Below are 13,747 nucleotides of genomic sequence, written 5' to 3' on the forward strand. Positions count from 1 at the left end.
CGAGCCCCACGTTGATCTCGCACAGCGTTATACAATGCAAACACCCCTCTATCCGAGCGCAAACATCTGTGTCAAATACTGCCTGCCGACTTCTAAATCGTTAATTTCCGCGAATTTCTGATGAACCAAAATAGCTGAGCACAACGTGAATGCCCCCCTCAGTTGTCTCACAATGCAATCAGCTTAGCCTTGCCGGTTTGTTAACATATCATATACGTTTTGGCACGCATTCGCTCCAGGCCAAAATGCCATTGAAGGAATGCGTTTCAGACGGACGGACAGCGGACGGACGGACGGACGGACAGACAGACAGACAGACCCTCTTATAGAGATGCTGGGACGCATCTAAAAAGCCTGTTTACCACTGCTCAAGTATCAAGTCAAGTCAAGTCAGCTTTATTGGCAATTTCTGTACACGCACTGGTCATACAAATGATTGAAATTATGTTTCTTACTTTCTCATGCAGACATAGACATACTTTAGGTATAGACATAGACAGAATAGACATAGACATGGGGGCCGCTAGGGGGGGAAAAGTGGTACGGATTCTAAGGGCCCAAGCACTGATAGGGGCCCTTAAGGGGGCCTAAGCACTGAGAGGGGCCCTTAAGGGGGCCCAAAATTTGAATCTTTCATGGGGCCCAACATTTCTGGCAGCGCCCCTGGACATAGACAATACATACAGTACACCTAGAGTACCTATATAATACACATACAGACAGGTATCTCGTGTCTGACAGTACTGTATTTTAAAAGGTCTTGCAAACATGGTGGCGCCAGGCCGTGCATTTATAAAATAAGCAACTGTAGGACAATTTACAGAATTGTCAAAACTCAAAAGATTGTATTTATCTAAGATGTCTCAATGATGCTCAACAGTATCAATGAACTCTCAGCACCACCTTCTGGTTCTCTCTCTGTCTCTCTCTGTCCCTCTGTCTCTGTCTCTGTCTCTCTCTCTCTCTCTCTCTCTCTCTCTCTCTCTCTCTCTCTCTCTCTCTCTCTCTCTCTCTCTCACACACACACACACACACACACAAACTCACACACACACACACTAACACACACACACACACACACACACACACACACACACACACACACACACACACACACACACACACACACACACACACACACACACACACACACACACAAACTCACACACACATACTGAATAGATAGATAGATAGATAGATAGATAGATAGATAGATAGATAGATAGATAGATAGATAGATAGATAGATAGATAGATAGATAGATAGATAGATAGATAGATAGAGTATATGCATTGATCATAACCATATAAACAGGAATATTGTATCACATTATGATAATTAACTTTTTTAATATCAACATATTCAGCCATAAACACAGTGCAGAGCTGATCAAGAGGGTTGCAGGTTCGAATCCCACCCTGAACTCCATCCATGGCTGAAGTGCGCTTTTAACGAGGCACATATTAATCCTGGGACTGTGACAAATACCCTGTACAATAACTGTAAGTCACTTGATATATGATATTATATGATATGTTTGATATATGTGGTAGGACTGTATGGTTTCTGAATATACAGGATGCTAATCCCTGCTCATCATGTGTAGGCCTATACAGTAGGCAATTGCAAAAAAGCTCTTAACCCTCGTGAGGTGTTCGGGTCATTTTGACCTGTTTTCAGTTTTTTGCTTGAGAAAAATGGTATCGATTATTATTATTTCACACTGAGATTCACTGGCTTTGGCTCATTTTCTGTGAGGAACATGAATCTGAAAAAAAAGATAGTGAGCCCCCCCTTGCAGACATTTATGTAACACACAAACACCTTACATGGGCTAATTATGATCGGAAATGTTCTGCCCATTTCGGGTGTTGAACTTTTGGTGTGTTGACGTAATCGTTATCCAGTCCGTTCCTCCGAAGTTTGTGCTGGGAAAGAAAAAAAAACAGAAGATTGGCCAATCAACACATTTCTGAAATGAAATGAATAGATACATTTATGCATAGACCTTTGTGCTTTTTATAGTTTGTACATGCTTCTCAGATTGTGGTTTAGACAACATTCTCTCTCTTTCTCTCCCTCCTCGCCCTTCTCTCACTATGTGTTTCGTTTTCCCCACTGCCAGTCTCTGACTTTCTCACCACAATCCTCCCGTCAACATCAACTGCAGACAAAAACAACTCTGACATGGAACATCTGACATAACATGTGAAACATGAGTAGGAGGGGTGTTAAGAGAAAAAAAATCAATACAAATTTAAATGAGATAAAAAGAGAGCGCTCCTGTCACGGAACATCAGTAGGCTAGTCTGCATGTGGTGGTGGTGATGATGGTGTTTGGGGGGTCCTGTCGCAGGATTGGACATCTGTGTGTGTGTGTGTGTGTGTGTGTGTGTGTGTGTGTGTGTGTGTGTGTGTGTGTGTGTGTGTGTGTGTGTGTGTGTGTGTGTGTGTGTGTGTGTGTGTGTGTGTGTGTGTGTGTGTGTGTGTGTGTGTGTGTGTGTGTGATGGGGCAAGACTAGAGGCGATAAGAAGATCTGAGGTTATGAGGTCATACTGTATGCCTATTTATTATGAGTCACTTATCTTTAACTATCGGTGCAAGTAGGCTACCATGTCTGTCACTGATTCTTGAGAATATTCCAAAATCTATCTATCTATCAAAATTACACCGGTATACTTATATGTTCATAAATAAGGGCAGTCATGGGTGAGCGGTTAGGGCGTCAGACTTGCATCCCAGAGGTTGCCGGTTCGACTGCCGACCCGCCAGGTTGGTGGGGGGAGTAATCAACCAGTGCTCTCCCCCATCCTCCTCCATGACTGAGGTACCCTGAGTATGGTACCGTCCCACCGCACTGCTCCCCATGGGGCGCCACTGAGGGCTGCCCCCTTGCACGGGTGAGGCATAAATGCAATTTCGTTGTGTGCAGTGTGCAGTGTTCACTTGTGTGCTGTGGAGTGCTGTGTCACAATGACAATGGGAGTTGGAGTTTCCCAATGGGCTTTCACTTAATATTATTAATATATTAATAACAATATCATTATATGGCTCTCTTACCCCCAGCGTTAGAGAGGTGATGAGGAGCAGTAGGCAGAGCACTGCCAGGGATACGCAGATGGCCACCCACACACTCTGGGGGTACAGGGGGTCCTTAGTCTGGGTCTCCGGGGAGCCGACCCCATGGCTCTCCGTTTGGGGCCCAGTTGATGCCCTCGTGGTCAGTAGAGTGCCATTCATACCGGAAGTAACAGGCTGTGGACAGGGCTCATCTGGATGGATGGGAGGACACACACACATGCACGCAGGCACACACACACACGGATGTACACACACACACACACACACACACACACACACACACACACACACACACACACGGATGTACACACACACACACACACACACACACACACACACACACACACACACACACACACACACACACACACACACACACACACACACACACACACACACACACACACTGTATATAAATGGGTCAAAGGGATCATCTGGATGGATAAGGGCACATAAACACACACACACACACACACACACACACACACACACACACACACACACACACACACACACACACACACACACACACACACACACCGTATATAAATGGGTCACACACACATACACACTCACCCCGCATAGTCACATCAATAGTAAATTGTGTGGGTGCTTCTTCCTGTTTATCTTATCATTTGTGATTTTTGGTCTTTAAAAATAGCTATGGGCATCCTACCCAAGTCAGTTCCGGGTAAGCCTTGCGGTGGAGTCGAGTAGGCAGTTACCGCGAAATATACGTATGTGGTGTTCATTTCTCTGTGTTAGCCTAGTGCCATTAGTCACCAAGAAATACCGCTTCAAACCAGGATGTTTTTGCTCCCACTTATTTTTCTTTTTTTTTCCCCGTGACCTTTCAGGTGAAAACCCTTGACTTAGTTTTCACCCGAAGTGACACTGACACTGTCCTTCAGTGCTAACAGATGCTTTTACTTACTGTAACTGTGAAAAACATGACATTTCAAAACTATTTTTTGAAAAGTGAATCCATGAAAGCCAAGCCAAAAAAATAATTTAAAAAAAAGTCTCATTTTTTTTTGCATGTACAGTAAGCAACAGTATCCGTTGTACTGAAGGACATGTTGGACATCTTTGACCCCCGTGTGTGTGTGTGTGTGTGTGTGTGTGTGTGTGTGTGTGTGTGTGTGTGTGTGTGTGTGTGTGTGTGTGTGTGTTTACCTATGTAAAGGACTGTGGCATTGGCCTCCTTCTTGTATGGTGGGGGGTAGACCTTCTCCAGGGAGCAGATGTAGACGCCTGCATCCTCTCGCGTCACCTGATGCAGCTCATAGGCCACGCCCCCCTCATCCACACGCAGGTGCAGCCTCTGAGACACATTTACCTGCATATGGCAAGGTGTTAAAACATTTAACATCAGCCTCTGTGATACCTTCGCCTGCATATTATGGCAAGCCGTTTTATCATTTGATAGGTATGGTGGGGTGGCGTCCGCGACAATGTCTTATCCTGAGCGTTTTGCTCGGTGCGTAATTCCAAGAGCAGTATTATGAAAAGGAAGAAAGGAGTCTTTCAAAACTGGGAACACTGATGATGGGCTAGACCCGAAACGTTTCTCCCTTGTCTGTCGGTTTTATTTACTTTTTTTGGCTTTGTTTTTGCATTCAGCTCCAGTGTGCGACTCCTTTCTTCCTTTTCATCATTTGATAGCTACAATACTGTGTCGGTTTTAAGAGCAACACCAAGTACTTTTGTCCATCTGTTTATGGGAAGCAGATTTAACATTTAACAGTCGCCTCTACCATACCTCCCCCTGCATATGGTTAGCCATTTTTACATTTAAAGGTGCACTGTGTAGAATGGTGGCCTGAGTAGGTATTGCAACTATGCAGCTCATTGAAACTGTGCTGCCTGTTGGTAAATTTGGTGTTTTCATGAATATTTACTAATTGACAAATAAACTAAATATTAACTAGTATGATCAAAGCCTACATTAAGTTTTGCCACCAAAAATATCTATTGCTGGCAATTCAAAATGGCGGGCATGGAGGAGATCCACATTTTCATATATAAAAAATGCGATTTGAATAAGAATTAATTATATCAGGGCATTATTACCACAGTACATTGTGCCAAAAAACCACCTATTCTCTATCTGTGCACATCTATGCCTCCACCTGGATACCTGTGTATGGAAAGCCATTTTAACATTCAATAGTAGCCTCTACGTCTACAAGAACTCCACCTGCTTATGGCAAGCCATTTTAGTGTTAAACAGCAGAGCCTCCAACGCGCCTCTACCTCTCGCCTCTAGCATATTTAACATTGAACAACTACACCAGGAATTCTGCATATGGTGAGCCATTTTAACTTTTAACATCTAACAGCAGCTACTGTACTGCTCACTGTCGTAACGCAAGTACTTCAGGCCCCCCTGCAAGCTACCAAGAATGGGCCCCCGAACGAAAAAAGAGGGCCTAATATCATGTGGAGGGGGCCCGTTTCTTCAAGTCAAGGGCCCATGTGGGCCCCCCTGCCTCATGGGGGCTGCGGGGGTATACTTTACGACCCTGGTACAACTGTATCTCTGCCTGCTTATGGCAAGCCGTTTTAACATTGAGTATGCACAAACGCACGCACTCACACACACCCACCCTTACAGGCAAAAGTAGTTTCTCCTTCAGTGTGTAGTTGTGAAGTTGTGCGTCTTCCTTTCGCAGTGTTACAGTCAGATCGTCCACACCAGTCACACGGGGGCAACTCAGGGTAACGGAGCTGGACACAGACACACGCTCAACCCGGATCCCTGGTGACACACACACACACACACACACACACACACACACACACACACACGCGCACGCACACGCACACGCACACGCACACGCACACGCACACGCACACGCACACGCACACGCACACACACACGCACAAATGCATAGCATAAGCACATATACATGCACACATCCTCGTGTAACTGACGTCATCTGCGGTTGTCTGCCATTCAGGGCTCGGACCCACCACCTACCAGTCAACACTCCAGTTTGGGCATGGGAGACACAACCTGATACCGTTGAGCTAAAGGTCCATAGTGTGTGAGGCTTCAGGAGGGAGATTTACCAATGTTCTACTCTGCGAGTTGGCATCCGTTAATTCATGTAAAAGCCCACCAGGGAAACTCCAACACCCATTGTCATTGTGACACAGCACTCCACGGCACACCACAGCACACAGTGCTCACTGCACACAATGAAATTACGTTTATGCCTCACTCGCGCAAGGGGGCAGCCCCCGAGAGAGCATTGCAGTGGCACGGTACCATGCTCATGGCACCATCCTCAGTCATGGAAAAGGAAGAGCACTGGGTAATTACTCCCCCCCACCAACCTGGCAGGTCGGGGGTCGAACCGGCAACCTTTGGGATACAAGTCTGAAGCCCTGACCGCTTACAGATACATACACACAACACATGTGCACACACTCACACACATGCTGTACTGTACTGTACTTAATGCCCATGCACAATGCAGATGTCCATGCATGCATGGGTGTTTACACTCCGATGGAGTGGCCATCTCTTGGTTGCAGGTGTATGCTGTCACTGTAACCAGTCCAAGTTTGGTAAACCAGAAGGCCACAGACATACTGACATGTGCCGTGTATATACATGTACACACACACACACACACACACACACACACACACACACACACACACACACACACACACACACACACACACACACACACACACACACACACACACACACACACACACACACACAGGGGATAGGGGTATGAGGAAACCACATACAGGAAGAGAGCTGATGGGTAGAGAGGTAGAGAGTAAACAAACAGCCTAACAGACAGGTGAAAAAGAAAGAAAGAAAGAGAAAATGTTTGGAAAAAAGAAAGAAAGAAACAGAGATGATAATGATGATGATGATGATGATGATGATGATGATGATGATGATGATCATGATCATGATCAGGATCAGGATGATGATGACTACAATGCCCTAGCAAATACTGAATATCACACCAATTGTATTTTTCTCATGCATAGCGTCCTCATTCACATATTCACAAAAGACTTATAATGCAACTATGATGCATGTGATGTGTTAGATAGGCCTACTTCAGATTGTTATAATTAACAATATCAACTTATCGTTATTGTTACCATCATCGCATCATCATCATCATCATTATTATTATTATCATTAGGCCTATTATTATTATTATTATTATTATTATTATTATTATTATTATTATTATTATTATTATTAATAATAATAATAATAATAATATTGTGAACGTGTGCTTCGTAGAATGTATTCCCATTATTTCATTATTTCAAGAGGTTGCAAATTTGCTATCTAGCTACAAACCTTTCATATATTCACATCTGCAAGCTCATGGCCTTGCCATGTCATGTTTGTAATAATGTGCACCGCATTGTCCCTGCTAAATAAACTACAAATAAATGCCATGCACTGTACATTATGCTGTTATTCATATCTTATTACTAATATACTATTATTAGGCTAATATATGAGGCCTACTTATGAGGCCTAATATCCTAAACTATTGACCCATTTAAAGCCTAAGGCACCTGCAAAACAAAATGCCTGCGCTGCCTAGCTCCTTTGGGAAAATGTACCCTTAGCCTATAAAACCCTAAATATCTCAGCCTCCAAAGCACAAAAAAACATGCAAAAAGTTGCATTTAAAAGCCGCTCATCTTGCAATAGTATGTGTTCATTAAGCTCTAACATAACCACATCTCTAATTAGAAGCTATAATCTCATGATTCTGTCTATGGAGCTCCAGGCCTATACGCAGCATCCAGCTTCAACAGTTGCAAACCATCACCCCCTTCCTCTGTCTTACTTGTAGTGCATTTAGACTATTTAGTCTATTTCACCAACATTATGATCACACAGGATTTACTAACATAAACTCAACTCGATTTTTGACTGTATTGTCCCAGAAGGGCGACTAATTGTACAACAAGACATGAACACATACAGACAACAGATAATAACAGACAGACCCATGAAGTGCAGTGTGGTAATACAAAGGTTAAAGCATTATTAAACAAGGTTATAAAATATAAATATTTTAAAACCATCAGCGGGAAGAAAGGAAAGCAATATAAAAGGCAGCCAATTTCAACAATGACAAACACTGATATGCAGATGCCTGTGGTTCACAAACAGTCTGTGATGTGGCAGAATGTCAGCAAACTACAGACACATTCACACGAAATTAACATAATAATAATAATAATAATAATAATAATAATAATAATAATAATAATAATAATACATTTTATTTTTGAGCGCCTTTCAAAATACCCAAGGACACTTTACAATCAAAACAAATACATAACAGTAGGGAAAGTATAACAAAGCTTCAGTGAATTAACAATAGGAGAGTAATTAAAATGCAAAAATAAAATAGAAATAAAAGTACAATAAAAATAAATGTTTTAAAATCAGAAAAAGAAGAAGTATGCATTTGAAAATAAAATAAAAATGAGGGGGAAAATATAATAATATGTAAAATAAAAAATAAACTGATAATTAAAGTAAAGTGGAAGTGCCTGTCAGTGAAGTTGAAAAGCAGATGTGAAAAGGTGTGTCTTCAGCATTTGAAAGTAGACAGTGTAGAACACTGACGAAGTGACAGTGGGAGAGAATTCCAAAGTTTGGGGCCAACAACACTAAATGCCCTGTCGCCCATGGTGCGCAGGTGTGTGGAGGGGATGGTAAGGAGTGAGTCAGTGGAGCGTAGTGTGCGGGTGGGATTGTAAGGGGTGAGGAGACTTGTGATGTAGGAGGATGCAAGGTTGTGCTGGGCCTTGTATACGAGGAGGACATTTTTGAAATGGATACATGAATGGATAGGAAGCCAGTGTAATTGATAGAGGATAGGGGTAATGTGATGCCAGGGTCTGGTGTGTGTAAGTAATCTAGCTGCTGAGTTTTGAATGTATTGTAGATGGTTAATCAATTTAGTAGGGAGACCAGTGAGTAGGGCATTGCAATAATCTAATCTGGAGGTTACGAAAGCGTGAATGAGGGTCTCAGCAGAGGTAGGGGTAAGAGAAGGGCGGAGTCTGGAGATGGTTTTCAGGAAGAAAAACGCAGTTTTGGTGAGGTGTTTAATATGGGATTCAAAGGAGAGCGAAGAGTCGATGATGACGCCCAGATTTTTTACTTCAGAGGAAGTGGAGGTAAAATAGTCAGGGATAGAGAACTGAGAAAGGTTTATCTTTTTAAGTAATGATGGGGTGGCGATGATGATGGCTTCTGTTTTGTTTTGATTAAGTTTAAGAAAGTTTTGGGTCATCCAATTACTCAAGTCGAAGTACTGAAGTATTCAAAATGCTTACTGCAGATGGGGTCGCCAGCGGGTCTATTCACTATTTGCTGGAAATACTCAACTACATCATAACAACATTGGTATGACATTACTTAGAGCCTCAAGTCACAGATTAAGGCATAGCCATTACAATGTTGGTGACAGTAAGGATATTTAGGGTGAATCTCATGACACCCCATGGCACTCCGCAACGGAGGGCTACGACAGGTTTCCCTGAATGCATTGCGAATTCATTTAAAAATTGCCGGCAAGCCGCGACGCCCACAACAGCACACAAGTTTCAGTATTTTCGCCGCAATTGATGGTTTTAAAGTGGTAATAATTATTCCATTGCACTAAGTTTAACATTGTCCTAATGTTTTATGGCCCTTTTCTCCGTGAAACGCACATGAAAACAGTCGCTATTAACGTCAACCTAATGCATGGAATTAGTGACAGCTGTGAGTGTCATTCCGTGATTGTTGAAGGGGCATCCCAATCCATAGGGGTTGCATTTCAAGCCCTACACCTTGCGGCTTTGTTTGAAAGCACGAGGGGCAAGAGGAAGGCAGAGGGGTAGGGGTGGAGATCAGTAATGGGAAAGGCCCATATAATAATAATAATAATATAATAGTCTCTGCGCCTGGGGGTTAAGTACACTACTCTCCAAAAGAGTTGTCGCCTATCCATCTGTTTGGAATAACAGCTAATAACCTGACTTTCAATTAATCACCTGGCTTCAGAAGTCACTCATATGAAAGCTACAACCCTCCCGAATGAAAATGTATGTACAAAAATACATTTTATGCACCAAAGAAAGATTGACCCTTTATTGAACACAGACAGCAGGCCAGATTTCCACAAGACAAAAGTTTTGTCACCTATCGAACATAATGTGAAAATGAGCAGATAAGTCACTTCAAAACACTTCAAGATCGGGTGTCATACTTAATCACTGATTCACTCACACCTCTCCAGAAAATCAACGTTGGCCTTAGGTGTATGTTTAGGATTATTGTAATCATGGAAAGCAACACAATGAAAATCAATGGAGTTCAAAGAGAGATGGTGACATATTTGCTATTCGTAGAGCAATACATTTTTAACTTCATGATGTAATCAATGATAAAAGCCCTCACACACCAGCAGCATGCATGCAGCTCCACATAAGAGCTGTATACCTCCCATGTTTACCTTTAGGCACCATGTATTTTCTTCCAAATTCTTCACCTTTAACACCAAAGAAGTTTCTCCCACTGTCCTGTCTCAAAAAAGCCAGCCAAGAGTATGTCAGGCCTAATTCTGACAAAAATGAAGGCTAATGGGACTCATACTCATAAGTCAAGATCCCAAGATCAACCATTTTAGAACTGATAGCATCAAAACTATATGGTGTTGGAGATGAAGAATATGAAAAAAGAGAAATGGTGCATAAAGTGAAACATGGTACGGATACAGCTCTTAGGGACTGTTCGTAATTTACCGGGGGGGGGATGGCTGGTGCGTAGGGGGGGAGGGCCATGATGAAAAAAAATGAGGTGGAGGGGAGGGCCATGGCAAAAAAAATCGGAGTTAGGGGGAGGGCCATGGAAAAAAAAACCGAATTTATTTTATTTTATTTTTATTTATTTTAAACAATAATAAAACATGTTCTGAAACACATCGCTTTGCGATGCAAGGTCCCGGTGCATACTATAGCACTGAAGCGTGTATCTGTAGTCAAAAAACTATCAGGTGCAGCTACTGTAGATTGCCCGCGCTGACTCTCTTTCACTGTAGGATTGCTAGTGCTACGGAGGAACATTGAGCATCATAGAAAATGCCCGTGAGCAAATATCAAACTAGCTGATGTGAACTATATGGGCTAAACAGTTTGGGAAGTTTTGACAACGAATTGGATGGGCATTTCCAGAGGAATTTTGGAGAGGTGTTGTAGTCAACTGGTGGTCACAGCCTCTGGTAAGCCATGATTTTATTTATTGGCACCGCCGTGTGCTTACATTTGTGTTCAAAGAACTTCAAAGACCCCAACCAGACCGGAAAGAACTACCTAGGCCTAGACATTTGGCCTAGACGTACTTTGGTAGAACGGTGCAGTGACGCGAGTTTGTTTTGTTTAGCTTGTGGTGTCAAGGTAGTAATAAAAATGGTATTAACGGTGATGTGTTGGCCATGCATCATAAGGTCTTGAAACCATTGGAGGAGCTAACTTGTTGTGAAGAGAAGTCTCATCACTTTGGTGAACAAAAACGGACCAACTAAGCAAGGAATTATGTACATTTAAAGCGTGACGGGAGAAGGGAATGTCACCAAAGTTGTGCATCGTGTCAGGTAAGAAGTGACTTTTGTTTCTTGCTGTGGAGATTGGATTCGTAGAAGCGTGTATTGGTATGCTAGGTCTTGCCTGTTGCTGGTGAAGTAGTCTAGCTTAGCCTCGGAGTTGGCTATGGGGTGAATCTGAAGGAGAGCACAGCCGATGGTGTGTCTGGCTTGTCTATCATCACAGTTGTCAAAGTTGAATTGCCGCGGTGTGTAATGGCTGTGCTATTGTTGGATGTTTTGGAATGTTGTACTGGTTCTGTTTTGGCAATTTGTTCCTTTTGCCTCTTGCTGCTGATTTGACCACCATAGCACCGCCACCACCTATTAATGCGCCTACGTTAAATGCAAACTAAAGGTGGCTTTCTCACTCTCCCTGTATCAATAGCCAGCAATGGCTCGAGCTGCTTTGGCGCTTAGCCTACTTCTTGCTCCGATCACATCCCGAACTCTTTGGCCGTCAGAGTGTAATTACATTCGGGAAGGTAGAGCTATGCCTGTGTGTGTGCGCGTGCGTGCTTTTATGCGCGGTCTGGGAGACCGAGATGCACCTGATCCACAGTCGCAATTGCAAGAAAATCTAAATTATTTGAAAGCCCGGTCACCTCTCACGAGTGCATCGCATAGCCTAGTCAAAGCATTTCTTCTAATTTCACACATTGCACACTGGCCATGCTGAAGAGACAAACTGTCAAGGCAGCGCGATTTGCTCTTGAGCCCTCACCTCCACATCAGGTGCGCGTTTCACTTCCGCAAGAAGAACATTAATAGTGTCAAAGTGAGATGTTAAAGAAAAAAAAGTTAAATCTAGCCATCCTTGTTTAGGCTACATAAAACATGAGGAAGTTATTCAGATGTGATTCGCCATTCCTCACCCTAAAATTGATTAGAACGCAGGAAATAGCATCTAAAAAACAGATTTTTTTTTCACAGCACCCCCTGGTCAAAACCAGTTCCTGCGTCCCTGGCTTCGCTACTGTGCTGAACATGTAAAACGTACCTTGTATTGTGAAAGGCGCTGCTGTCGAGCAGGGAAATATTGAAGCTACGGTGGGGAAACTCTCTCCACTTTGTAGTTTACAGTAGTAACAACTCGGACATTGGTATTGAAATGGAAGTTTTTATTATCATTATTATTATTATTATTTTCACTTAACACGTAAAAAAATAGTGAATGCAATTTGTCTTGGTGACAGTGGAGTTAAAAGGCATCCCATGCAGCCGCAGAGGTAGATTCTTGCGGCTTCTCATAGGTATCCACTGATATCGATAGCACATAATAGTGCAGACAACCGCCCTTGATGTAGGCTACTCTGACTGTTCTCATGATGGTTGTTCATCTACCAATTTGAAATATATATATTTTTTATCTGTAGGGGGAGGGCCATGGGAAAACAAAATTGAAGTGGGGGGAGGGCCATGGGGAAAAAATTTGAGGCGGAGGGGGGCCCATGATTTTTTTTTTTGACCGGACTTCCAGCGCACCAGCCCTCCCCCCCAGTAAATAACGTACGGTCCCTTATGTGGAGCTGCATGCATGCTGCAGGTGTTTGAGGGCTTTTATCATTGATTAAATCATGAAGTTACACATATATTGCTCTACGAATAGCGAATATGTCACCATCTCTCATTGAACTCCATTGATTTTCATTGTGTTGCTTTCCATGATTACAATGACCCTAAACATACACCTAAGGCCAAAGTTGATTTTCTGGAGAGGTGTGAGTGAATCAGTGATTAAGTATGACACCCGATCTGCGTGTTTGAAGTGTTTTGAAGTGACTTATCTGCTCATTTTCACATTATGTTCGATAGGCGACAAAACTTTTGTCTTGTGAAAATCTGTCCTGTCTGTGTTCAATAAAGGTAGCCTAGAAATCTAGACGACGTACAGCAAAAAGCTGCAATTTGCGGGTGCTAGGGGCGTCTAGATTTCTAGGCTACAATAAAGGGTCAATCTTTCTTTGGTGCATGAAATTTATTTTTGTACATACATTTTCATTCGGGAGGGTTGTAGCTTTCA

General features: G+C 42.8%; 1 protein-coding gene across 1 annotated transcript in view; it reads right to left on the reverse strand.

Annotated features, from left to right (window-relative positions):
* Positions 1-1,249: 1,249 nt before the first annotated feature.
* Positions 1,250-13,747, reverse strand: part of LOC134461737 (uncharacterized) — a 13,262-nt gene continuing 764 nt past the window's right edge. Inside the window, exons 2-5 of the mRNA XM_063214613.1 lie at positions 5,698-5,843; positions 4,259-4,421; positions 3,062-3,273; positions 1,250-1,928 (exon numbers count right to left, since the gene is read on the reverse strand). Of these exons, the coding sequence (XP_063070683.1) occupies positions 1,839-1,928; positions 3,062-3,273; positions 4,259-4,421; positions 5,698-5,843 (611 nt within the window). The 3' untranslated portion in view covers positions 1,250-1,838. The remainder of the gene's footprint in view (positions 1,929-3,061; positions 3,274-4,258; positions 4,422-5,697; positions 5,844-13,747) is intronic.

This window comes from Engraulis encrasicolus, chromosome 13 (assembly GCF_034702125.1).
Source record: "Engraulis encrasicolus isolate BLACKSEA-1 chromosome 13, IST_EnEncr_1.0, whole genome shotgun sequence".
NCBI classification, from domain to species: Eukaryota; Metazoa; Chordata; class Actinopteri; order Clupeiformes; family Engraulidae; genus Engraulis; species Engraulis encrasicolus.